Source organism: Hypanus sabinus, chromosome 19 (genome assembly GCF_030144855.1).
Source record: "Hypanus sabinus isolate sHypSab1 chromosome 19, sHypSab1.hap1, whole genome shotgun sequence".
Classification (NCBI taxonomy): domain Eukaryota; kingdom Metazoa; phylum Chordata; class Chondrichthyes; order Myliobatiformes; family Dasyatidae; genus Hypanus; species Hypanus sabinus.
Window position 1 is genome coordinate 64,051,577 of NC_082724.1, and position 26,377 is coordinate 64,077,953.

Consider the following 26,377-nt stretch of genomic DNA (forward strand, 5'->3'; position numbering starts at 1 on the left):
ACAATGCATTATGTAAACAACAAAGAACGCTTACTCAAACAATGTATTTACAATATTACTCAAATATCATTGAAATATTAAATACATAACACTCACCACGAAATGTCCCATGAAAGTGGAGCTAATATTCAGAACTCATGGAAAATTGAATCACTATAGTGATAAGATTTCAGAACCAAGGTTACCAAACTTCAGTGGTCAAGATGCAGTGTGCAGAAGATGCTTTTGTTTGCTCTTAAGTTGAGTTCTAAATTACTGTTGACTCATTCACAGAAGCATAGATGGACCTTACGTTCACCATCCACCAGATAAAGGTCCTTACCAACTTGTTCCCCACTGCACCAACCATCCACTGACGATAAAGATACAAAATGACTACCGACATATCGCAGGAATCACTGTCTGGAGAAGGCAGACACAGTGGTGAATTTCACCACTGTCTTTGCTGAATAAATGGATGAGCATTTCTTATCAGCAAGTCTTATAATCCAACACAGTCTTGACAGAGGCTAATATTAATTCTATTATACAGTTATGGATTGGTTTCTACCATAATGATTCTGATTCTGTTCCCCTTCTCTGCAGTTAGTTTAACATATAAATATTTTGATTCATGATTATTATTTATTTGATTAACTTCTCACTATCTATTAATATTTCTCAGAATTGGTCTCACAATTAAGCTTCCATCACCAGATGCCAGAATATTCATGCTAGAGTTAGCAATAACCTGTTTTGAGAAGAAAAACACAAATTTTGGAAAAAATGAAAGATTTCTACTATACAAATAAATTGTGACAGACTGATATGCACTGAAGATTATAAGACAAATTATTTTGCTTTAGATTTAACAAGCATCTTGTGTTACTTGTATTATTTGAAAATCCAAGTCTCTCATGTGGTCACTCTTGATAATTTTCCATTCAGTACCCTGTGCTGTCACAGTGTTAATACAATTAACTGTACAGCTGGATTCAGTGATGTGTTTCAACCAGTTGGCTACATTAATATCTGACATAAGTTAAAGCTGTCTCAAATTTGTGAGCTTAGAAATTTTTCTCAGCCTGAATTCCTAAAGCAATATATACAACTTCAGAGTGAAAATAACTAACAAATGTTACTTAATATTAAATATTCATTATATTTTACACTTAAAATGTTTCTTAAAGTAAGATTTTAAGGAACATGTTAACATTTCTCAATTGATAACACTCTCAATTTGGAGTAAAAAGGCTGGTTCAAGTCCAGGAGTTCCATCTTATTATCTAAATACATCCATGATTAAAACGCAGAGCTGATTTTGAATTTTCACATGAAACATTAAACAAGCCACTGTCTTCCTAATCACAAGAGATTCTGCAGAAGGTGGAAATCCAGAGTAACACACACAAAATGCTGGAAGAACTCAGCAGGTCAAACAGCATCTATGGAGAAGGATAAAAAGCCGATGTTTCATGTCTTCCTATTTCAAATGAATATGAAGAGGTTTCACAACAACCCTTTAAAAATCAAAAAAAAAAGCTTCTACCAACAACAAAGCCACATCCCTTCCTTGAATGTACTGAAATAATTCAATTTGTTTAAGAGATGAAACATCATTTTCGCATTTTTTCCCACACATGATGAATTGACCTGGATTTTGCCACGCCCACAATCTCTCGCAGTCCCTGCCTGCAGCTGCTTCCAGGATGCAGGACACTAATCAAGCTAACCATCTCACCTGTGGACAACATTTGTTAAAGCAGTAAGAAGGTCCCAGACAGTGTAGTGTTGAGGCCCCATTCTCAGAATACCCTGATAACCTTCAACAGGAGTCAAGTCTGGGGGCTGGGGGGCTTGGGGTGATGTAGAGCCTTGCCTTCTGTCAAATTGTCAAAGCTTTATAAAGTTTAAATGTCTGATGCCTTAACTAATTCAGAAATTGAAAAAAAATCTATTAAACACAAAAGAATTTTTTTTACGAAGTAATGTAAAATATTATTTTTAGTTTTTTTATAGTGCTTTTTTGGGTTTGTGAAGATGGTTTTGGGGATAGAGTGTGGAACTAGGGGTCAGGTTAGGGTTTTAGGGACAAGAGTGTAGGGAAATTAAAGGAATTAGAGGGCAGGCTGAAGATATAAGTCTCTGTTCTGCATTCAAAAGAAAGCAACACAGCTGTGGGATATCTGTGTATTGGGCTGGGATGTCAAACCGACAGACCAGGGTGGATGAAGGCTTGTAGCTCCCCCAAGGTCAGCGAGTTGTCGACGAGTTCCAAAGTTGGAGTTCTGTGAGGGCAGGAAGAATGAGGTCTAATGGCCCTCTGGTTTTGTGAATCGGTGAGGTTAAAGTTTGAGGCTTTAGTGTTCAGGGTTCCGTCAATGGTGAATCTGGAGTTTGTGGCCTGGTGTTTAGTGATTGGCAGGTCCTATGGTTGATGTAGAGGACAGGATTCAAGCATTAAATAGGAGCCCTGGGTCTGTCAATCTCTGTGAGTCTGCTGGAATAGTCCAAGTCTGTGTGTCTGCTTCTAAATCTAAGTCTGCTGGAGAGGCAGGAGGCCAAGAGTACAGGCTCTCTTGTTGGGTTCTGTGAAGCATTGTTGCCATACTATGTTAGTGCTGAAAGTGTGGAGAAACTTGCAGGCTGCCCCCAGAACCCTTAGGTATGTTGGTTTTTAATGCAAGCAACACATTTAATTGTATATTTCAACATACATGTCATAAGTAAACTTGAATCTTGTAATCTTGAATTAGAAAAAAAGATAACAATCTCAGGTTACATTTTCCCATCCAACTGATAGGCTAGAATACTCATTCAAATCAGTGGGGTTCCCGTTCCAATATCAGATTCAGCTACTGTATGATCAGAGAGGCAGGTTCTGTTAAAGATACAAGATTTACTCAGCAGCTCTTTGACATGGTGATTATTATGCTTTGTAACTTCAAAACATTAAATTAATTCAAAGAAAGATATCGGAGTCCAGAAAAGCAGGTCTAACTTTGAGTTTATTTTTTAGTGAGGTGTTCGTACATATAACCCTTAATGAATTTTTAAAGACACCTCACACTGCGTCTTTGCCATAGTTTTCTGATCTGCAGTAATGAGTTGATGGGGTGAAGCATGTTAGCCAGGTTTGGCAGGAACCTGTCATATTAGTTGACAAACCCTAAAAAGGACCGTAAATGTGACATGTCCTTTGACCTTGGGGCATCCACCACTGCTTGAATTTTCACAGTGCACTAGTATAATACTTGTGTGTCAATCATGTGGCCACATCAATGGATGATTGGTTTAAAGAATTCACACTTGTTGTATTGTGCTCTGAACCCATAATATTCTAACCTTTTTAACACCATCCTGAACTTTTGGAGATAGAAACATAGAAAACATACAGCACAATACAGGCCCTTCGGCCCACAAAGCTATGCTGAACATGTCCCTACCTTAGAACTACCTAGGCTTTACCCATAGCCCTCTATTTTTCTAAGCTCCATGTACCTATCCAGGAGTCTATTAAAACACATCATTTTCACCTCCACCGCTGCCAGCAGCCCATTCCACGCATTCACCACTCTCTGCATAAAATCTTGCCCCTGACAACTCCTCTGTACCTACTCCCAAGCATATTAAAACTATGCCCTCTCGTGCTAAGCATTTTAGCCCTGGGAAAAAGCCTCTGACTATCCACACAATCAATGCCTCTTGTTATCTTATACACCTCTATCAGGTTACTTCTCATCTTCTGTTGCTCCAAGGAGAAAAGTCCAAGTTCACTCAACCTATTCTCATAAGGCATGCTCCCCAATCCAGGAAACATCCTTGTAAGTCTCCTCTGCACCCTCTCTATGGTTTCCATGTCCTTCCTGTAGTGAGGCGATCAGAATAGAGCGGAGTACTCCAAGTGGGGTCTGACCAGTGTCCTATGTAGTTGCAACACTATCTCTCAGCTCTTAAACTCAATCCCGCTGTTGATGAAGGCCAGTGCACCATATGTCTTCTTAACCACAGAGTCAACCTGCGTAGCAGCTTTGAGTGTCCCATGGACTCAGACTCCAAGAACCCTCTGATCCTCCACACTGCCAAGAGTCTTACCACTAATGCTATATTCTGCCATCATATTTCACCTACCAAAATGAACCACCTCACACTTGTCTTGGTTGAATTCCATCTGCCACTTCTCAGTCCACTTTTGCATCCTATCACTGTCCCGCTGTAACCTCTGACAGCCCTCCACACTATCCACAACACCCCCAACCTTTGTGTCATCATCATTAGCAAATTTACTAACCCATCCCTCCACTTCCTCATCCAGGTCATTTATAAAAATGACAAAGAGTAGGGGTCCCAGAACAGATCCCTAAGGCACACCACTAGTCATCAACCTCCATGCAGAATATGACCAATCTACAACCACACTTTGCCTTCTGTGCGCAACCAGTTCTGAATCCACAAAGCAAGATCCTCTTGGATCCCATGCCTCCTTACTTTCTCAATTAGCCTTGCTTGGGATACCTTGTCTAATGCCTTGCTGAAATCCATATACACTACATCTAAGGCTCTACCTTCATCAATGTATTTAGTCACAACCTCAAAAAATTCAATCAGGCTCGTAAGGCATGACCTGCCTTTGACAAAGCCATGCTGACTATTCCTAATCATTTTATGCCTTTCCAAATGTTCATAAATCCTGCCTCTCAGGATCTTCTCCATCAACTTACCAACCACTGCAATCTGTCAAGACCTTGCTGAGATCATGAAAGTAATGCAAGAACATTTTGATCTGAAACGATTGTCTTCAGTTTCATAAGCGGAATCAAAAAGAAGGGGAGCCCATTTCAGGGTACATGGCTTAAACGAAGTTGTCTGAGCATTGTCAGTTCAGTAAATGATGCACTGAGAGATCATCTAGTTTGTAGAATCTAGACAAAAAGAGGCTGAGACGAAAGAAACAGGTAAGAAAGGTAAATTTTTCCTTTTGTTATTGCTGATTTGTCTTGGTTGCCCATAATACAGTGCAGGCAGAATGACAGATATAGCAGTGGAATGCTCCTCCTGTAGATGGAACCTGATTGTCTCCCTGATGACTACACCTGCAGGAAGTGCAGCCAACTCCAGCTCCTGAAAGACCGCATTAAGAAGCTAGAGCTGGATGAACTAAGGATCATCTGCGAAGCAGAGCAATTGATTGATAAGACTTTTGATCAGGTGGTTATACCCAGAGTGCAAAATTCATAAAGTAGATGGGTGAACACAAATTATGTAAACAATAGAAGGGCGCAACAACTAAAGCATTCCAACCAAACTGAATCCTTAGATCCAAATCCCCAGAGCAACCCAAAGCTTTGATATTAGTTCCTCATATTAGCTGGCTAAATCACTACAAAATTCTCAGACACAACCCATAGCAGTTCGGCGGGGGGGGGAGGGGGGGGGGTTCTCACAGCCTCAGCAATGTGGAGAGTGGAGACCCCGGCCTAACTGGCATTTAAATTGTCTAAACAGCAGATCGTCGGATTACGCTCCACCACAGCAAATGGCTCCAGGTACAGAACAAACCACCCAGCAATTAACTTAGAGCCTAGATTTTGCTGGCGAAGAAGCCATTCTCAAACTCTCCAAACTGGCTCAGAGCTTAGAACAATCCATCCTCGCACCTGGGTTAGTTGGACAGGCATCGGAACTTATCTACCTCAGCTTCTCCTCTCCGAATCGTTCCTACCAACCAGCACAGTGCATCTCTCAAATTTACTTTGCCTTCACTCACCTCTTCATTGTTTGTGGTGATAGTTTACCACAATTTACTTCAAAAAAAGTGTTGTTAGTAATGCTTTTAATCAAATTTCTTTGCTTTCAAACTACCTGTACTGCCTTCAGTAGTGCCATCTTAATCCGGAGGGAAAGCCAGGAGGAACCATGAAAAGTCCTCAGCAAATAGGATTAAGGTGAATCCCAGGGTTTCTATACAAACATCAAGAGCAAGAGGATAACCAGGGAGAGGGTGGGACCACTCAAGGATAAAGGAAAAACCATTTGCTTGGATGCGAAGAATGTGAGTACCTACTGAGGACATTGCTTCAGCATTTATCAAGGAAAATGATACAAAGGACCAGGAAATCAGTACTGAATATATAAATTTGTTAGGGTATTTAGAGGTCAAGTGTTGGGCCTTCTAATGAGTATTAAGGTGGCTAATGGGATTTAGCCCAGATTGCTGAAGGAGGCAAGAGACAAGATTGCTGGGCCCTTGATCAGTATCTTTACGTGCTCCCTAGCCACAGGTGAGATCCTGGAGGACTGGTGAGCAGCTAATGTTGTACCTTTAAGAAGGGAACAAGGGGAAATCCTGGCAACTATAGACTGTTGACTCACTTCAGACTATAGACTCATGTCAGTTGTAGGGAAATTACTGGATATAGGGATATGATATATGAGCATGGAAACCCATGGCCTAATTAGGGAGAACAAGCATGGCTTTGTGCATGTGAGGTCGTGCCCTGCCAATTTGATTGAGTTTTTTGACAAGGTGACGTGAGAGATTGATGAGGGTAGGACAGTGAATGTTGTCTACATGGATTTTTCATTAGGCGTTTGACAAAATCTCTTGCACATAGAAAACAGAGGGTAGTGGTCAAAGGTACTTAATCAAGCTAGTGGTCTGTAATTAGTGGTGTTCCACAGGGATCTATGCTAGGGTCTCTGCTGTTTGTGATATATATGAATGACCTAGATGAAAATGTAGATGGGTGGGTTAGCAAAGTTGCAGATGACCCTAAGATTGGTGGGGTTGTGGATAGTGTAGGAGACTGGCAAATGGTACAGCATGATATAGATCAATTGCAGATATATGCTGAGAAATGGCAAATGGAGTTTAACCCAGATAAATGTGAGGTGTTTCACCTTGCTAGGACAAATGAAAGAAGGCCGTACGCTGTTAAGGTCAAGAACAGTGTTGCTGAGCAGAGAGATCTTGGAATCCAAGTTCAAAGTTCCTTGAAAATGGTTACAGAGGTTGATAAGATGTTAAGGCATAGGTAGAGCGGACAGACAATATGTTTCCTAGGGTTGAATTGTCTGATATCAGAAGGCATGCATTGAAGGTGAGAGGGGGCAGGTTCAAGGGGAATGTGAGAAGTAAGTTTTTTACTTAGAGCATTGTGGATGTGTGGGATGCGCTGCATGTTATGGTGGTAGAAGGAAATACATTGGAGGCTTTTAAGAGATTTGGATAGGCAGTGGATGTAAGGAAGATGAAGGAATATGGACATGGTGTAGGTAGGAGGGATTGGTGTTTGGGTGTTTTTGATTTGCTTTTTAGCTAGTTCAGCACAACATTGTGGGCCAAATGGCCTGTTCCTGCGCTGTACTCGTCTATGTTCTATGTTGTGCGAGTGTGGCAGGGATCAGCGCTGGGTGTATTGTTGTTTGTCATCTGTATCAATGATCTGGATGATAATGTGGTTGACTGGAACAGCAAATTTTGGGATGACACCAAGATTGGAGGTGTAGTTGACAGTGAGGAAGGCTATCAGAGCTTGCCGTTCAATGTGGACCAGCTGGAAAAATGGGCTGAAAATGGCAGAAGGAACTTAATGCAAACAAATGTGAGGTGTTGCACTTCGGTAGGGCCAATCAGGGTATGTCTTGCATAGTGAATGGTAGGGCACTGAAGAGTGCTGTAGATGAAAGGGATCTAGGAATAGAGGTCCATAATTCATTGAAAGTGGTGTCACAGGTAGATAGGGTCAGAAGGAAAGCTTTTGGCACATTTGCCTGCATAAATCAAAGTACTGAGTGCAGAAGACAGGATATTATGTTGGTTGTATAAGATGTTGACGAGGCCTAATTTGAAATATTGTGTGCAGTTTTGGTCACCTACCTACAGGTAAGATGTAAATAAGGATGAAAGAGTACAGAGAAAATTTACAAAGGTGTTGCTGGGACTGGAAGACCTGAGTTTTAAGGAAAGATTGAATAGATTAGTTTTTTTTTCTTAGCATGTAGAAGATTGCATGTAGATAGCATGATCAGCCATGATCTCAGAATGGCGGTGCAGACTCGAGGGGCCAAATGGTCTACTTCTGCACCTATTGTCTATTGTCTATTGAGAGGAAATTTGACATAAGTATACAGAATTATGTGGGATATAGATGGGGTAAATGCAAGATGCTTTTTCCATTGAAGCTGGGTGGGACTACAACTAGAGATCATACATTAAGGGTGAAAGGTGAAAAGTTTAAGGGAACATGAGGGGAAACATTTTCACTCAGAGGGTTGTGATGGTTTGGAACCAGCTGCAAGCATAAGTGGTGCATGCAAGCTCAATATCAAAGTTTAAGAGAAGTTTGGATAGGTACGTGGATGGTAGGGGCATGGAGGGCTATAATCCTGGTGCAGGTCAATGGGAGTAAGCAGTTTAAATGTTTTGGCACAGATGAGATGGGCCAAAGGGCCTGTTTCTGTGCTGGACTTTTCTATGACTCAAAGAGAACTCTCCTCTTGACATCTTCTTCCTAACACAAATCAAAAGTTGTCCTATTATAGCAGAGCTGGTTCAAAGGGAAACCAAAAAAGACCCCACTCTGTCTCACCTCTAAACAGCCACCCAAAATGGGTGGAATAAGTAGCAAAAACACCAGTTCTCCTATTTTCATCATTAGGGAGGTAAACTCGTCCTTGACAGAGGGTGCCTTAGGTGGGGGATGCAAGCTGATAGCTAAAGTGTTAGAGGAGTTACATACCAGTCATCTAGACATGGTTAAAATAAAAGCATTGGCTCAAAGTTTTGTCTGGAGGCCTGGGCTAGATCAGCAGATTGAGCAGCTTGCCATTCACTACTCAAGATGCCAACATGTCCAGAAGATGCTAAGAGCAACACCTCCCTCTCTCTGGGAATAGCCTGCATTACCTTGGCAGAGGATTCATGTAGGTTTTGTCAGACCATTAATGGGCATAAATTTCTTGATAGTAGTGGATGCAGCTACAAAGTGTTCCCAATAGCCTCTACTACAGCCTCACACACCGTTGATGTGTTGAGAAGCTTTTTCTCAAGGACTGGTGTTCCATTAGTCAGTGACAACGGACCGCAGTTTATTGCGGAACAGGTTCAGTCATTCCTAAATATTAATAGAATAAGACATTTTACATCTGCACCATACCACCCAGCTACAAATTGCCTGTCGAAAAGGTTTGTCCAGAGTCTAAAGAAGCAATGTCAGCAGAACACACTGATACTGAATCAGAAGCTCGCCAATTTCCTCTTTGCATATCACAATGCAGCACACTTGACAACCAACAACTCATCGGCTATGCTGTTCCTAGGTTGTCCCTTGCGTTCATACTTGGATCTCTTCAAACCCAATCTCAGAAGAAGTATGCAGGACAAACAGTGAGACAAATTGAAGGCTTCTCAGACAAGGAGTGTCAATGTTCCACTCCGGGACAAGCAGCCCTGGTGAGGGAGTGCAGAGATGAACAAAAGTGGGTACTGTACTCGAAAAGATTAAGGACAGAACTGGACCACTCTTCTACACAGTGGAGATTGCATCTCATGTCATCTCTAGACAACACATCAATCAGTTGAGAGCAGGATCAATTGTTCAAGAAGAAAGGTCACCAGAACTGTCAGAACAACTTCCTGCAATCCCAGACTCAACTGCTACAACCATCACAGAGGAGGCCTCAGAACCTCAGATTGTTCTCAGCCACAAGTCTCACCTGCCAAACAGAGTGATTCCCCTTGTCATGAAAGACATTATCCCACAAGAATAAGAAAGCCTCCACTGTGATTAAATCTTCAGGCCTGAATGGGACAACTTAAAATTTACTATGCTTTGGATGATCATATAGTAGTTGTTTTGTATAGTCTATGTATATATAGTCTGTGTATATAAGTTGTGATCCATTCCATTAATAGCTAAGCTGGGAGGAGTGTTGTGTATTTAATATTTGAATAATATTGTGAATATGTTGTTTAATTAAGCATTCTTTGTTGTTTGCATAATGCATGCGGGTTATATGTGAGAATGCATGAATTGCATACATCATGATGCTACATGCACCCCTTGCTTAAAGTAAAAACTGAATTAGACTCATATTCGTGGTTCTCTTGTTCTCCTTTCAATTACTTTTTACGTTTTGGAGTTACAAAACATAACAGTGAAGTGTACTGTTTCTGCGCAGAAAGAAGAGAAAATGTTGGGCTATTGACAAGGCCTTGTTTGACACCAGTTTTCACTGATGTGCCTGTTGTAGACCCATTTGTTAGTAAACATGACTCACATGGCATCATAAAGCAAGCATGACATGGAGACAAAATACCCTGTTCATCTGCATTTGAGAAATCTCTCCCAAGTGATTGAGTTAAAAGCTCCATTGAAAGCTATGTATAGTGGCTCGTGCAGCTCTTTCCATTCTTCTTCAGTTGCCACACAGTGAAAATCATATCCACTACCACTCTAGATTAATGGAATCTGCACTAAAGACAAGAGCTTGGGCCACTAGAAGCTCCTCATGCTGACTTGCTGTATGGCAGGCAGCAGGGATACTCTACTGTTTGAGTTGCTATACATTTGAATATAACATCTCTGAGGTTGTCTGCTGTATTTTTCTACTTTTAACTACTGCCAGAAGATTGTAATTTTTTTCTAAACCTCTTCAGTGCCAAGTTTTAAGATTTCAGCCAGTTTACCAACTGCTACAGAGACTTTATTATTTTTGAGTAGGATGTAACCTCTCAACTTCTTGTCAGTTTGGAGTGGCAGCAAGGCAGGCCCAAGTATGTTACTGTGTAATGGAGTAAAGGATAGAGTCATAGTGGAAGAGGTTTTTGAAGTGTTCCTTCTAGCAAGCACTGACTGCCTCTGTGCCCCAATCAGTAGCACCGATCTTAATGTTTCAGCCAAGGACTTGACTGATAAAATTTGGAAGCTGCAAGTACTGGCCAGATTGTTCTGCAGAAGAATGTGCCTTCAGTGAAAAGTGAGCTAAAATAGTATTAAAGTACAGGGTGACCAGATAGGAAAGGTTATTTGCTTAATAGATTTTTATTAAAAATAGTTTTGTGGCAGAGTATTCATTACAGTAAATTATATTGAAAATGCTAAAAACAATACAAGGACCAAATTGTGCCTCTGTGTTGCTCAGTGAGTTCTGAATTATTACTAATTAACTGTCATAGTGATGCAGTGAATAAATTTTGAAGAAATTAGTTCATCATGTCAAATTTGGTATGATAATACTTATACAGTCATTTTGAAGGTCTCCTGTGCTAGTCATCCTCTGTGAAAGATGCTTGTTATGAAGCCATTACCTAACATGTCAATGCTTTGAGTGGCTTTAAAGATATAATTTGTCATTAGAGTCATTAAATGAATTAGTGAAATGAAAATAACAAATGATATGTTTTGGTATGTCAGCAAAAGCTCTTAAAAATTCCTACAGAATTACTGTGGAGAGCATTCTACCTGACTGCATCGCTGTCTGGTACGGGGGTGGGGGGGGGGGGGGCTACTGCACAGGATCAAAGTAGAGAATTGTTAAATAGTCAGCTCCATCCTGAGTACTAGCCTCATAGGTATCCAGGACATCTTCAAGAAGCAGTGCATCAGAAAGGCGGCATTGATCATTACCACCACCCAGTATCTGCCATCTTCTCATTGCTATCAGAAAAGAGGTACAGAAGCCTGAAGGCACAAACGCAACGATTCAGTAACAGCTTCTTCCCCTCTGCCATCCAATTTCTAAATGGACACTGAACCCATGAACACTATCTCACTACTTTTTTTGCACTACTTATTTAACTTTTTATGTGTACATACATACATATATGTGTTTATTTATTTACTTACCATAATTCACAGTTTTCTCTCTTAATTATCATATATTGCATTGTACTGCTGCTGCAAAGTTAACCCAGTTCACGACACCATGTCAGTGATATTAAACCTGATTCTGATGACAATTTTCAAAAACTTCAAATTTTCAATCTTCAAAAACAGAAACTTTCTGATACTTGATATTTTATTTTATGAAATTCATAATTTGTTGTAAGGCTGATGGATATATTTGCCATTGTTTTTACCTCCATCAAACAGAAGAATATTTCTTCTTTTTCTTGTACTGGACAGTTGAGTCATATTTTTAGGTTGAGTGTCAGTTCAGGCTGAGCATTTTATGAATGGTACATTTTAGAATATAGTCACCTAGTACTAGCACAGAAGAATATGGGTTACCATTAAACAAAGAAAAGTGAGGAGGCCAAGAGGTAGGCTGCACTGAGGTTAGAGGCCTGTGTGTATAATGGGGTGGGAGGATGAGAAAGGGTCTTGTTTTGTTCTGTTGTTGTTCTTGCTACTTGTGCTCTTCTGATCATTATGGTTATACTGTGTTGGCGCCAGAATGTGTGGCAACACTTACAGTCTACCCCAGCACATCCTTGGGTGTAATTGTTATTAATGCAAATTACATCTTTCATTGTATGTAAGTTATGATATGCATGTGATAAATGAAGCTGAATCTGAATCTGAAAAAAGTGCATGCAGTTAGTTCAGGAGACCTTTGAGTGTGAACTGTCTTCTCATCAGTACTGGTGTTGGAGCGTATTCCCCTGGGTTATATAGTCGGAGACAAAATTAAAGCACCATGAGTGGCTCAGCTATGCATTGACGGAGGAGAAACTTTAAGAGCCCAATTGTTAAGGAAGGCTCTATAGTTAGGGGATCAGACATGTATGGTTGTAGACTTAGTTCCAGAATGGTCAATTGCCTCCTTGGTGCCAGGGTTCAAAACACTACTGAGCAGGTGCAGAACATTTTGGAAAAGGATAAACCAGAACTTGTGGTTAACGTTATTATCAATTGAGATCCTAAAACAGATTTAAATGATTTGGAAAAAAATATATTTTAAAAAACAGGAATTCAAAATCAGTAGAAATAAACACTTTGATTTGTGTAAATGTTACTGTGCTGAGGGAAGAGATCATGTCCTGGAATGATCAAGAATAATCCACCTTTACAAAGACTCTTCAACTAGAAACATCAACTCAGCTTGTTTTCCACAGAGGCTGCCCAGTTTCCTGAATATTTCTAGCATTTCCTATTTATATTTGAATTTCCAGCATCTGCAGTTTTTTTTTTATTTTCAAGAATAGAATCCATCTAGACCCTTTGAAATCTACTTGTTTGGAAGTTTAAAAATTAGAGGGACAACTAGAACTATTCTAAAGGTTTCTAATTATTGTGGAACAAATGCAAAGGGAAACTGGATTGTGGTAATGACAACTTCAACTTTCCAAATGGTGGTGATGTGGTAAAATTGGATATCTATAAGGGGCTTGTTTTCAAGACTGAAAACCATTCAGTAAATAATAGTAAACAGTAGTAAAAATGATGTCATTATTCAGCTTCAAAGGAATTGTATAGTAGATTTGCCACAAATTATACCAAGTCACAGCTTTTCTTAATATACTAATGAATTGGACTTTGGTGTACAGGACATTCTCCAAATTTGCTGATGACACAGTACTTGAGGGTGTGGAGGATAGTAAAGTACTTTAACTGTGAAGAAGATAGTAAAGATGGATCAGTTGCCAGGTCAGTGGCAGGTGACATTTATTGCTGTGAATTGTGAATGATAAGAAGAAAATATATACTAGAGGACATACTCTTCTAAAGTGAATACAAGAACTGCGTGTCTTGGGTATATACTATATTGTAAGTAACAGAACGTTGAGAAAGTGAAATAAAACAAATATAGAACTCTTTTTTTATAAATAGAAATATAGAATACAAGAGCAAGTAAGTCATGATAGATCTTTGCAAAATGTTATGTGGATAGACTGGAGAAGCTGAAGCAATTTTCCTTACAATGGAACAGATCTGGATGAGATTTTTAAAATTGTGGAGGGAAAGGGCAGGCAGGTATTAAATATCTGTTCCTATTGGTGACATCAAAAAATATGAGACATAGAACAAAGATGACGAACAAAAGTGAGTGGATGATTTGGAAAAAAATATATTTTAAAAAACAGGAATTCAAAATCAGTAGAAATAAACACTTTGATTTGTGTAAATGTTACTGTGCTGAGGGAAGAGATCATTTTTTCAGCAGGCTTAAGATCATTTGGTTTATTAGGCGATTAGCAAAGGCCAATAAAAATAAGTTAGTCTTAAGTGGAGTGGCCATTGCATAAATAGGCCAGTGTTAGAGGGCCAAACTTGAGGCTTTGGTTCAAGAGGGCTTCAGCAAGTAGAGAAGATGGGTGAGGTAAATTTCTTTCTTTCTTTCTGCACAGTTGGAGCTATGGAAATGCCAATTCAGACAGTGAAATGCTCCTCTTGCAGGATGTAGGAAGACAGGGAGACCTCCAGTGTCCAGGATGACTACACCTGCAAGACGTGCATCCAGCTGCAGTTTTTATGCATCGTATTAGGGAACTGGAACTAGAGTTGAGTGACCTTTAGCTTGTTCAGAAGAAGGAGGAGGTGATAGATAAGAGCAAGATGGAAGTAGTCACATCTACAATGCAGGGTAAGGGTAACTGGGTGACTGTCAGTAGAAGGAAAGGAGATAAACAGCCAGTGCAAGGTGCCTCTGTCCCCTCAATAACAAGTACCACTTTGAGGAGAAAGATGTAGCCAAGGAAAGTCATAGAGATCAAACCTCTGGCACTGAATCTAGCTGAGTGGCTCAGAAGGGAAGAGGGGAGATGAGGTGATAGGGGATTGAGTAAGTAGGAAAACATGCAGGATATTTTGTGACAGAGATTTGCAAAAGGTATCAGGGATATCTCAAATCAGATCCTCAGCATTATAAAGGGGAAGGGTGAGCAGCCAGAAGATCCTGATTTAGGTAGGTAGGAATAGGAAAAGGGCTCTGCTTGGTCTCCACCCAGCAGAATCCCCAGTAATGTACTTGCTAATGAGGGGTCAGCTGTAGAAGTACAGGTGTTCCCCCCTTTACAAAGGTAGAGCATAATATGAAATCTTCCTTAAGGCCGAAATGGCGTAAAGTGAACAACCATTAATTTATATGGGAAAAACTTTTGTAAAAGCGAAAATCCTCTTTGTAATGCGAAAACAGGTTACTAATGTAGGTCTTTTGTAAAAGCGAAGTGGCGTAAAGCAAACATTCATAAAGCAGAGGACACCTGTACCCTGCACTAAAAAGGGACTATAGGGAGTTGGATAGGAAGCTGAAAAGCAGGACCTCAAGAGTAATAATCTCTAGATTGTTGCCTCTGCCACACACCAGTAAGAGTAAGAACAGAATGATTTGGCAGATGCAACACACACACAAAATGCTGGAGGAACTTAACAGGCCAGGCAGCATCTATGGAAAAAATAAGTACAGTTGACGTTTACAGTTGACGGTTTCAGCCCAAAACATCGACAGTGCTTTTTTCCAAAGATGCTGCTTGGCCTGCTGAGCTCATCCAGCATTTTGTGTGTTGCTCAGATTTCCAGCATCTGCAGGTTTTCTCTTATTTGTGACTTGGCAGATGAATGTGTAACTGAAGAATTGTTTTAGGGTGCACAGTTTCAAATTTGTGGGTTACTGGGATTTCTTCTGGGGAAGGTACTAAAGGGACAGGTAAGATCTGTCCTTGTGGGCAGGTTTGCTAGAGCTGTTGGGGAAGGTAAAACCAGTTTGGTAGAAGGATGGGAACCAGAGTGGCAGGTCAGAAGAACAGACAGTTGGTGTAAAGGTAGAAGTAACCTGCAGAAGACTGTGAGGAAGGATAAGCAGGGGAAAGGACATAATTGTGGTCAGTTTGATAGGTAGAAATGTATTGATTTTAATACAAGAAGTATCAGGATGATGAATATGTGTCCAGGAAATATGTGTTCCTGACACACCGTATAGCTCTGTGTACTGAGCACTCAGCTCTGACATTGTGGCCATTATAAAGACTTGGCTGTAACAAGGGCGGAATGCCTGCAGGATGTTCTGGGACTTAGATATTTCAAAAGGGACAGGGAGGGAGGTAAAAGAGGTGTGGAAGTGGCATTGCTAATCAGAGTTAGAATCACAGCTGTAGAAAACAAGGAGGTCATGGAGGGATTTTCTCCGGAGTCAATGTGAGTGGAAATAAGAAACAGGAAGGCAATTCAATTGGGAGAGTTCTAGAGGCCCCCCAGTATCAACACAGACACTGAGGTGCAGATTGGGAGGCAGAATTTGGAAAAATGCAAAGATAATAGGGTTATTGTCATGGGTGACTTCAACTTTCCTAACACTGTGCAAAAGGTTCCTCAGTGCAAAAGGTTTAGATAAGGCAGAATTTATTATGGGTGTGTCCAGATTCTTGACACAATATGTAGAGAGGCCATACTCTCATGGTGGGTAAACATTTTGGAGAGAGTGACAACAAATCCCTGACCTTTATCATAGACTTGGAGAGGGAGCGGATAACACAGTGTGGGAAAGTATTTTATAAACATAAGACATAGTAGTAGAATGAGGCCATTTATCCCATCGAGTCTACTCCATCATTCAATCACGACTGATTTATTGCCTTCTCAACTGCAACTTCCTGCCTTCTGCCCATAACTTTTGATATCCTGACTAACCAATAACCTCTCAACCTCTGCTTTAAATGACTTGGCTTCCACAGCCAAATGTGGCAAAGAATTTTACAGATTCACCACCTTCTGATTAAAGAAATTCGTAAGCATCTCTATTCTAAATGGACGACCCTCTACTCTGAGGCTGTGCCCTCTAGTCTTAAACTCACCCACTATAAGAAACATCCTTTCCACTTTCACTCAGTCTAGGCCTTTCAATATTCTATCGGTTTCAATGAGATACCACCCTTGCCCACCATTCTTCTAAATTCCAGTGACTAGAGGCCCATATCCATCAAACACTCCTCATACATTAAACCTTTTATTTCCAGAATCATTCTTGTAACCTCCTCCGAACCCTCTTCAATACCAGCAAATCTTTTCCTAGATAAGGGGCTCAAAACTGCTCACAATGCCCCACAAGTGGGGCTTGATGAGTATCTTATAAAGCCTCAGTATTACATCCTACTCTTATGTTCTAGTTGTCTTGAAATGAATGCTAGCATTGCATTTGCCTTCCTTACCATTGATTCAACCTGCTAGTTTTAGGAAATTCTGCACAAGGACTCCCAAGTCCCTCAGCACCTCTGATTTTTGAATTTCTCCCTGCTTAAAAATAGTCTACGCCTTTATTCTTTCTACCAAAGTACATGACCATACACTTCCCCACACTGTATTTCATCTGCCTCTTCTTTGCCCATTCTCCCAATCTGCCTTGAGTCCTTCTGCAGATTCCCTGCTTCCTCAATACTACTTACCCCTCCATTTATCTTCATATCATCTGCAGAATTGACCACAAAAGTTATGTCATCAAAATCAGTGAATGAGTACTTCTGCTGCTTTCAGGGTTGAGTGTCAGGTGGAAGATTAGTGTGGAGGGATGAATGGACAAGAGAATCACGGGAGGAACTGTCCCTGCAGAAAGTGGAGAATTGGGGGTATGGTGAGGTAAAGATGTGTTTAGTGGTAGGATCCCAGAGAAGATGGCAGAAGTTGTGGAAAATGATGTGTTGGGTGCAAAGGCTGAGGGGGTGATAGGTGAAGATAAATGGACCAACTGAGAAAAAGTACATTTCTGACATCTCTCTACTCTTAGTCAACCTCTGTCTCCATCTCTCAAGACAAACTGTCTACCAATATCTTTTATAAACCTCCTGATTCCCATAGCTATCTTGACTATACCTCTTCCCACCCTGTCTCCTGTAAAAATGCCATTTTCTTTTCCCATTTCCTTTGTCTTCACCACATCTGTTCCCAAGATGAGGTTTTCCTTTCCAGGACAGCAGAAATGTCCTCCATCTTCAAAGCGCAGAGTTTCCATTTGCCCACTATTGATCCTGTGCCCACCCACATATCCTCCATTTCCTGGATATCTGTGCTTACTCCATCCTCCTGCTGCTGTACAAGGATGAAGTTCCTCTTATCCTCCCCATTCACATCCTCTCTCACCTCCCTTCAGAGCCCCAGACAGTCCTTCCAGGTGAGTCAACACCTTACCTGTGAATCTGTTAGGGTCATCTACTGTCAGGGCTACTCCACATTAATTGGAATCCACTTTGCCAAGCACCTCTTCTCAATCTGCAAGAAACAGGATTTCCTGGTGGCCAACCATTTTAGATCCTATCCCTGCTCCCTTTCTTACATGTCGGTCCATGAATTCTTCTTCTGCCATGTTGAGGCAGTCTGAGGTTGTAGCAGCAATACTTCATATTCCATCTAAGTAGTCTCCAACCTGATGGATTTAACAGCTATTTCTCCAACTTCCAGTAATTTTCCCTTCTTCTTCAATTCCCCACTCTGGCCTCTTACCTCTTCACCTCACCTGTCCATCACTTCCCCTGGTGCCCTTCTTCTTTTCTGATCTTTTTTCCCTGTAGTCCACTCTCCACTCCTATCAGATTCCTTCTTCTCCAGCCCTTTACATTTTCCTACTATTACCTTCAGCTTCTTAATTTATCTCCCTCCCCCACCCACCTGGTTTCATCTTTCCCCTTCTTGCTTGTTCTCCTTCCCCTTGCCCCACCTTCTTATTCTGATACCTTCACCCTTCCTTTCCAGTCCTGATGAAGGGTATTGGCCCAAAACATCAACTGTTAATTCATTTCCATAGATGCTATCTGATCTGCTGAGTTCCTCCAGCATTTTGTGTGTGTGTGGCATGGGAAAATATTTAATTGTGATGCTATTTGGCAGGAACTTGGGAGTGATGCACATCCAGAAATCCGCAATGAATTCCTGAAATGAGGGGATGAGACTACGAGGAGAGATTGAGTCGCACGGGCCTATACACACTGGAATTCAGAAGAGTGAGAGGAAATTGTATAAAAACATATAAACTTATGAAGGGGACAGATAAGAGAGGCAGGAAAATTGTTTCCACTGGTAGCTGAGACTAGAATTAGGGGACATACCTTCAAGATTTGAGGGAGTAGATTTAGGACGGAAATAAAAAGGAATAACTTTTTCCCAGAGGGTGATGAATCTGTGGAATTCTCTGCCCAATGAAGCAGTGAAGGCTGCCTCAGTAACTATATTTAAGACAAGGTTGGATAGATTTTTGCATAGTAGGGGAATTAAGGGTTATGGAGAAAGAGCAGGTAGGTGGAAAGGCCAGATCTTATTGAATGGCAAAGCATGCTCGACGGGCCTGATGGACTATTCCTGCTCCTATTTCTTATGTCTTATCAAAGCATTCTGTGATTCTGTGACTAAAATACGTAATTAGTTACCAGTAGATTCTCCCCTATAGATCATTTAATGAATGTTTTTCCCTCCTCCTGATGTCCTCTGACAAAAACTGTAACTCAGCCATAATTGGCAGTTTTAACAATATCCAAAGGGAAAATAGCTTTCATTTATAAATTTAATTAAATGTAAAAATGTTTTTGCCTCAAGCATTACTTCGTTAACTTTCATGCAGAGATCAACATTATAACTACAGGTGTCCCTTTGTTTTTTTTAATGCCCATTATTACTTGAGAGGAAAGGAGGTATTGTCATGTTAATCTAAGATTAGGGCCCAACCATGATCTATATTTTTTTACACTCATGGATATGCGCAATTCACAATGAAAACAAAATGTAATACAGCTCTTATAGAGAGTTTATTTAAAGTTCATTCCCAATTCCATTGCCAGAAATGCTCCAAGTTCCTGCCAATGATTTGAAGGTTGCAACTGTTAACTTCCTCAGTGGGAACAAATCTGTTTTAAAATTATGTTTCTGGAGGTACAATTGAACATGAATTTTTGGAACTGATGAATATTTTTGACTATTCACTACATATCATTACCATAGACTCCATGATGTGTGTAAATAATAGTTTGTTTCAATCTGCTATAGAACATTGAGCTTTTACACATCTGGAGCATTGTGCCTCTATGTACTGTAGTTGATGCCAAGCTTTAATTCACTATGAAACAGATCTTGAACTATTGTGAATATTTTAATACTTGGTTGAAAAGGTATATTGTGCTTTTGTACAAGTCTTTGACTGTCTTCTGCTGACTAAGAAAAGATTTATAATGCCTTATTTTCCGTGTGTTTTCTTTGAACAGATGCAATAATGAGAATGAGTGGCATCAAATCCATGAAAATATAATTCGTAAATCCAGCAACAAATACACCGCAGCCAGCTCAAATTATGGTAAATTGTATCTTGTTCATGTGGTTTCATCTTTTTTTGTCATAAACCTATGCCACCAAAATTTTGTACATAGCAGAAATTCTGTTTTTGCATATTGTATTCCATTTCTGTCTTATAGTTTGGAATTAAATGACAGCTTCTCTACAGTAAACATAGCTCAAACAATCACCCTTTAAAATTATTGTAAGTTGTTGATAGTGAAAAATATTACATCATTTCACTTTCCACTAATTGAAATAATAAATCAGGTGAAGGAATGAAGTTATAATTTTGAAATAATGAGTACTTTTAAGGTGCTGTCATTGTTAAGTAGGAGTAGCCACAGCATCTAGTCTCAGAGACACATCGGGAGTGCAATCATAATAAATCCTACAATGCTTTTGATGCTGCTGAGGTAGTAATGGGGGACAAAGAAATGGCAGATGAACTTAATGGATACTTTGCAAATGTCTTCACTGTGGAAGACAATAGCAGTGTGCCAGACATCCGTGAGTGTCTGCGAGCAGGAGTGAAAGCCTTTGCTATTACAAAGGAAAAAGTGCTAGGCAAACTCAAAGGTATTAAGGTGGATAAGTCACCTGGGCCAGATGGACAACGTCCCAGAGTCCTGAGAGAGGTTGCTGAAGAGATAATGGATGATCTTTCAAGAATCACTTGATTCTGGTATGGTCCTGGAAGACAGGAAGTTTGTAAATGTCACTCCACTCTTTAAGAAGGGAGGAAGGCAAAAGAAAGGAAATTATAGGCCAGTTAGCCTAACCTCAGTGGTTGGGAAAGTGTTGGAGTCTATTATTAAGGACGAGATTTCAAGGTACTTGGAGACTAATGATAAAATAAGTCAAAGTCAGCATGGTTTCTGTAAAGGGAAATCTTTTCTGGTTGGCTGCTAGTGACTAATAATGTTCCTCAGGGGTCAGTATTGGGACCGCTGCTTTTCACATTGATTGTCAATGATTTAAATAATGGAATTGATGGCTTTGTGGCAGAGTTATTTACAAAGATAGGTGGGGGTTAGGTAGTGCTGAGGAAGCAATGTGATTGCAGCTGGACTTTGACAAATTGGAAGAATGGGCAAAAAAGTGGCAGATGGAATACAGTGTTGGGAAATGTATGATAATGCATTTTGGTAGAAAGAATAATAGTGTGGACTATCATCTAAATGGGGAGAAGGTTCAAACGTCAGAGGTGCAGAGGGACTTAGGAGTCCTCATGAGAAACTGCCAGAAGGTTAGTTTACAGGTTGAGTCTGTGGTAAAGAAGGCAGATGCAATGTTGGCATTTATTTCAAGGGAAATAAAATATAAAAGCAAGGAGATAATGCTGAGCCTTTATAAGACACTGGTCAGGCCACCCTTGGAGTACTGTCAACAGTTTTGGCCCCATATTTCAGAAGGAATGTGTTGTCACTGGAGAGAGTCCAGAGGAGGTTCACAAAGATGATTACAGGAATGCAGGGGTTAACATATGAAGAGCGTTTGGCAGCTTTGGGCCTGTACTGTCTGGAATTCAGAAGGACGTGAAGGGGACCTCATTGAAACTTAATGAATGTTGAAAGGACTAGATACAGTGGATGTGGAGAGGATGTTTCCTATGGTGGGGGGTTTCCAGAACTAGAGGGCACAGCCTCAAAATTGGGGGGTGGGGGGGTGGGAAGGAACCTTTTAGAATGAGGTAAGGAGGATTTTATTTTAACCAAAGTGTAGTAAATCTGTGGAATGCTCTGTCACTGACTGTAGTGGAAGCCAAGTCCGTGCATATATTTAGGGTGGAAGTTGATTGTTTCCTGACCAGTCAGGGCATTAAAGGATATGGCGAGAAGGCAGGTGTATGGGGTTGAGTGGGATCCGGGATCAGCCATGATGGAATGACGGAGCTGACTTGATGGGCTGAATGGCCTAATTCTGCTCCTATGTCTTATGGTTATAGGGAGACTGCCTCCAAGCTTCCTGAAATTGGTTGACCTCGAACCAATTAGGGGACTCAGACAAACTTACTCATTCACAAAATGAACTTTGGTATTGATAGCATATTGTTAATTACCCTTGAACAGTAGCCGTAATTGTTACTGTATTGTGCTGTAGGTTTTCTATGTTTCTATAATCAGAACTAATACAGTCAATTTGGTGAAACCTGTTGTTAGGTTGAGGATATCAGGATACTGACACAGCAATGATCGAGAAATATTTTCAAATGAGGACAATTAAAGTTCAAAGTATATTTATTATCAAAGTACATATTGAATGTTTTGTATTGTATGTTTCCCTAAAACATAAAACTAATTGAAAGGAAAACTCTGCTGAAATGTTTTCTTCCAGAAAGTTTTGCAAAGATTCAATATCCTCCATCATGTGCAGAGGGTAAATGATCTACTTTTAGTAATGGGTTGATGGTGACCTTAAGATTACTACAGATCCTGACAGACCCATTCTTTGTCTACTGGGACCACTGGTGTTGCCCATAGACTCCACTCAAACTAGGAAAGAATTCCTTCAGCCTCCATACAATTTAGCTCACTGGCTACTTTATAACAGATGGTATAAGGAAGCAGATGGGCTTTGTAAAATTTGGATGTAGCATTTTCATTTAACACTATTTTTCCCTTGACATATTTGTGTTCATCCCTAGAAGAGTTACCTTTTCTTCAGTATATGTTCTCTGTTGAATATCTTTTCAGTATTTTTGAAATGCTGTTCAAACTCAGTTTGTCTCTCTCCCTCCTAAACAGTGGATGTGGATTTCATATTTGTAATTTTCCAGTCCTCTGGGACCTCTCTGATTCTGGTGATTATTGAAAGGTCACTACTAATCTGTCCATCCACCTCTTTCAGAGGTGTAGTCCATCCGATATATGTTATTCATCCACCTTCTGGCTTTCAGTTTCCTCAGAACTTACTCCTTAGTAATACTTTATAACAGATGGTATAAGGAAGCAGATGGGCTTTGTAAAATTTGGATGTAGCGTTTTCATTTAACACTATTTTTCCCTTGACATATTTGTGTTTTCCAGTGCCAACCTTGACCACTGTTGTGGCATCATCCAGGACCTTACTTTTCACTTACAGTTGATTCTACTGCAGGGGATGTATCATACAAATCGTGGATGGATTTCCAATTAAGTTGCAGTTGTCTCAGCCACTCAAGTCCCCATAATGATGCTCCTCCTGTTTTTTACAAGATACAAGCTCAACGTGGCTTGTCGGTTGTTGTATATTGCTGTTACGAATGTCATCCCTAGAAGAGTTACCTTTTCTTCGGTATATGTTCTCTGTTGAATATCTTTTCAGTATTTTCTGAAATGCTGTTCAAACTCAGTTTGTCTCTCTCCCTCCAAAACAATGGATGTGGATTTCATATTTGTAATTTTCCAGTCCTCTGGGACCTCTCTGATTCTGGTGATTATTGAAAGATCACTAATAATCTGTTCATCCACCTCTTTCAGAGGTGTAGTCCATCCGATATATGTCATTCATCCACCTTCTGGCTTTCAGTTTCCTCAGAACTTACTCCTTAGTAATGCCCCCGGCATTCATCTCTGCTCTCTGACTCTCTTGATTTTCTGGCATGTTCCTGATGTCTTCCACTGTAAGCACTGACGCTCCTCCACCATTCCCCTGTTTTCCATTTTTGCTTCTCCAACCTCATTGTCAAGTGGTTTAATGTCAATTCTTACCTCTCTAGTACCCTTTATGAATCTTTAAAAAAACTTCTGCAATCTTCTTTTATATTGTTAGTTTCATATCAGAATCAGGTTTAATATCACCATCATATGTCGTGAAATTTATTGTTTTTGTGGCAATGATACACTGCATTACGTAACAATAAAAACTGTGAATTATTCGTAAATATGCAAGTGTTTGTAGAATCAGAATCAAGTTTATTATCACCAGTATGTGTCATAAAATTTGTTAACTTAGCGGCAGCAGTTCAATACAATACTTAATATAGAAGAATAAATAAATAAATTACAGTATATGCATATTGAATGGATTAAAATTTGGGCAAAAAAAGAAATAATATTTATTTAAAAAGTGAGGTAGTGTTCATGGGTTCAATGTCCATTTAGGAATTAGATGGCAGATGGGAAGAAACTGTTCCTGAATCGCTGAGTATATGCCTTCAGGCTTCTGTATCTCCTACCTGATGGTAACAGTGAGAAAAGGGCATGTCCTGGGTGCTGGAGGTCCTTAATAATGGAAGCTCCCTTTCTGAGACACCGCTCCTTGAAGATGTCCTGGGTACTTTGTAAGCTAGTAAGTAAGATGGATCTGACTAAATTTACGACCCTCTGCAGTTTTTTTCAGTCCTGTGCAGTAGCTCCCCCTCCCCCATACGTGACAGTGATACAGCCTGTCAGAATGCTCTTCACAGTACAACTATAGAAGTTTTTGAGTGTTTTTGTTGACATACTAAATCTCTTTAAACCCCTAATGAAGTATAGTCGCTGTCTTGCCTTCTTTATAACTGCATCGATATGATGGGACCAGGTTAAATCCTCAGAGATCTTGACTCCCAGGAACTTGAAGCTGCTCACTCACTCCACTTCTGATCCCTCTATGAGGATTGGTATGTGTTCCTTCATCTTACCCTTCCTGAAGTCCACAATCAGCTCTTTCATCTTACTGACATTAAGTGCAAGGTTGTTGCTGCAACACCACTTCACTAGTTGGCATATTTTGCTTCTCTACACCCTCTCTTCTCCATCTGAGATTCTACCAACAATGGTTGTATTACAGCAAATTTATAGATGGTATTTGAGCTATGCCTAGCCACATAGTCATGGGTATAGAGAGAGTAGAGCAGTGGGCCAAGAACGCACTCCAGAGGTGCACCAGTGTTGATCGTCAGCGAGGAGGAGATATTATCACCAATTCGCACAGATTGTGGTCTTCCGGTTAGAAAGTCAAGGATCCAATTGCAGAGAGAGGTACAGAGGCCCAGATTCTGTAACAATAAGGATTCTGGGAATTAAGGTATTAAATGCTAAGATACAGTCAATGAACAGCATCCTGACATAGGTGCTTACATTGTCCAGGTGGTCTAAGGCTGTGTGAAAAGCCATTGAGATTGCATTTGCAATATGCAAATTGCAGTAGGTCCAGGTCCTTGCTGAGACAGGAGTTCAGTCTAGTCATGACCAACCTCTCAATGCATTTGATCACTGTAGATGTGAGAGCTACTGGGCGATAGTCATTAAGGCAGCTCACATTAATCTTCTTAGGCACTGGTATATTTGTTGCCTTTTTGAAACAACTGGGAACTTCCCACCCATAACAGTGAGAGGTTGAGAGGTTTATATATAAATAAAAAATAAACAAATTTAAAAAGTAGTGAGGTAGTGCTCATGCTTTCAGTGTCCATTCAGAAACTTGCTGGCAGAGGGGAAGAAACTGTTCCTGAATCATTGAGTGCATGCCTTCAGGCTGCTATACTTTCTTCCTGCTGGTAGCAATGAGAAAAGGTTATGTCCTGGGTGATGGAGGTCCTTAATGATGGATGCCACCTTTTTGAGACTATGTGGCGACCCATTTCCTGGCACATCCAAACCGGCTCACAATTAGATAGCCTACGGGGGTTTGCGAGCACAGAGCTTTGGAGTCTCTGCACTACGGGGGGCAGGTTGAGGGAGGCTTAAAAGTGAGGCTCAGGATTTCGAATAAAGTTTTTTCCTTCGACTGCAGTTACCGACTCCGTGTCGTAATTTTAGTGCTGCGTGTAGCACAGCGCTACATTGGTGACACTGATGGTCCAAACGATTTTTGGACCAGAAATGACCGACGCCGCCTCTGTTCATGCGGTTTCGTTGAAACTGCCAGGTTTCTGGACACAGCGACCGAACCTATGGTTCCAGCAAGCCGAAGCCCAATTCCACGTTCGCCAGATCACCTCAGAAGACACCCGCTACTACTACGTGGTGAGCTCCCTCGACCAGGACACAGCGGCCCAGGTCGCGGAGTTCGTACATTCGCCCCCGGCAGATGGCAAGTACACGGAATTCAAAGCCCTGCTCCTCAGGACTTTCGGACTCTCACGGCGCGAGCGGGCTGCCCGCTTACTGCACCTGGATGGCTTGGGCGACAGACCTCCATCGGCTTTAATGAATGAGATGTTGTCTCTAGCCGACGGACACACACCCTGCCTCATGTTTGAGCAGGCATTCCTGGAGCAGCTGCCCGAGGACATATGCCTG

At 40.7% G+C, this 26,377-nt stretch overlaps 1 protein-coding gene across 1 annotated transcript in view; it reads left to right on the forward strand.

The window, feature by feature from the left end:
- Positions 1-26,377, forward strand: part of dock3 (dedicator of cytokinesis 3) — a 964,109-nt gene that overhangs the window by 624,320 nt on the left and 313,412 nt on the right. Inside the window, exon 13 of the mRNA XM_059944552.1 lies at positions 20,102-20,190. Within this exon, the coding sequence (XP_059800535.1) occupies positions 20,102-20,190 (89 nt within the window). The remainder of the gene's footprint in view (positions 1-20,101; positions 20,191-26,377) is intronic.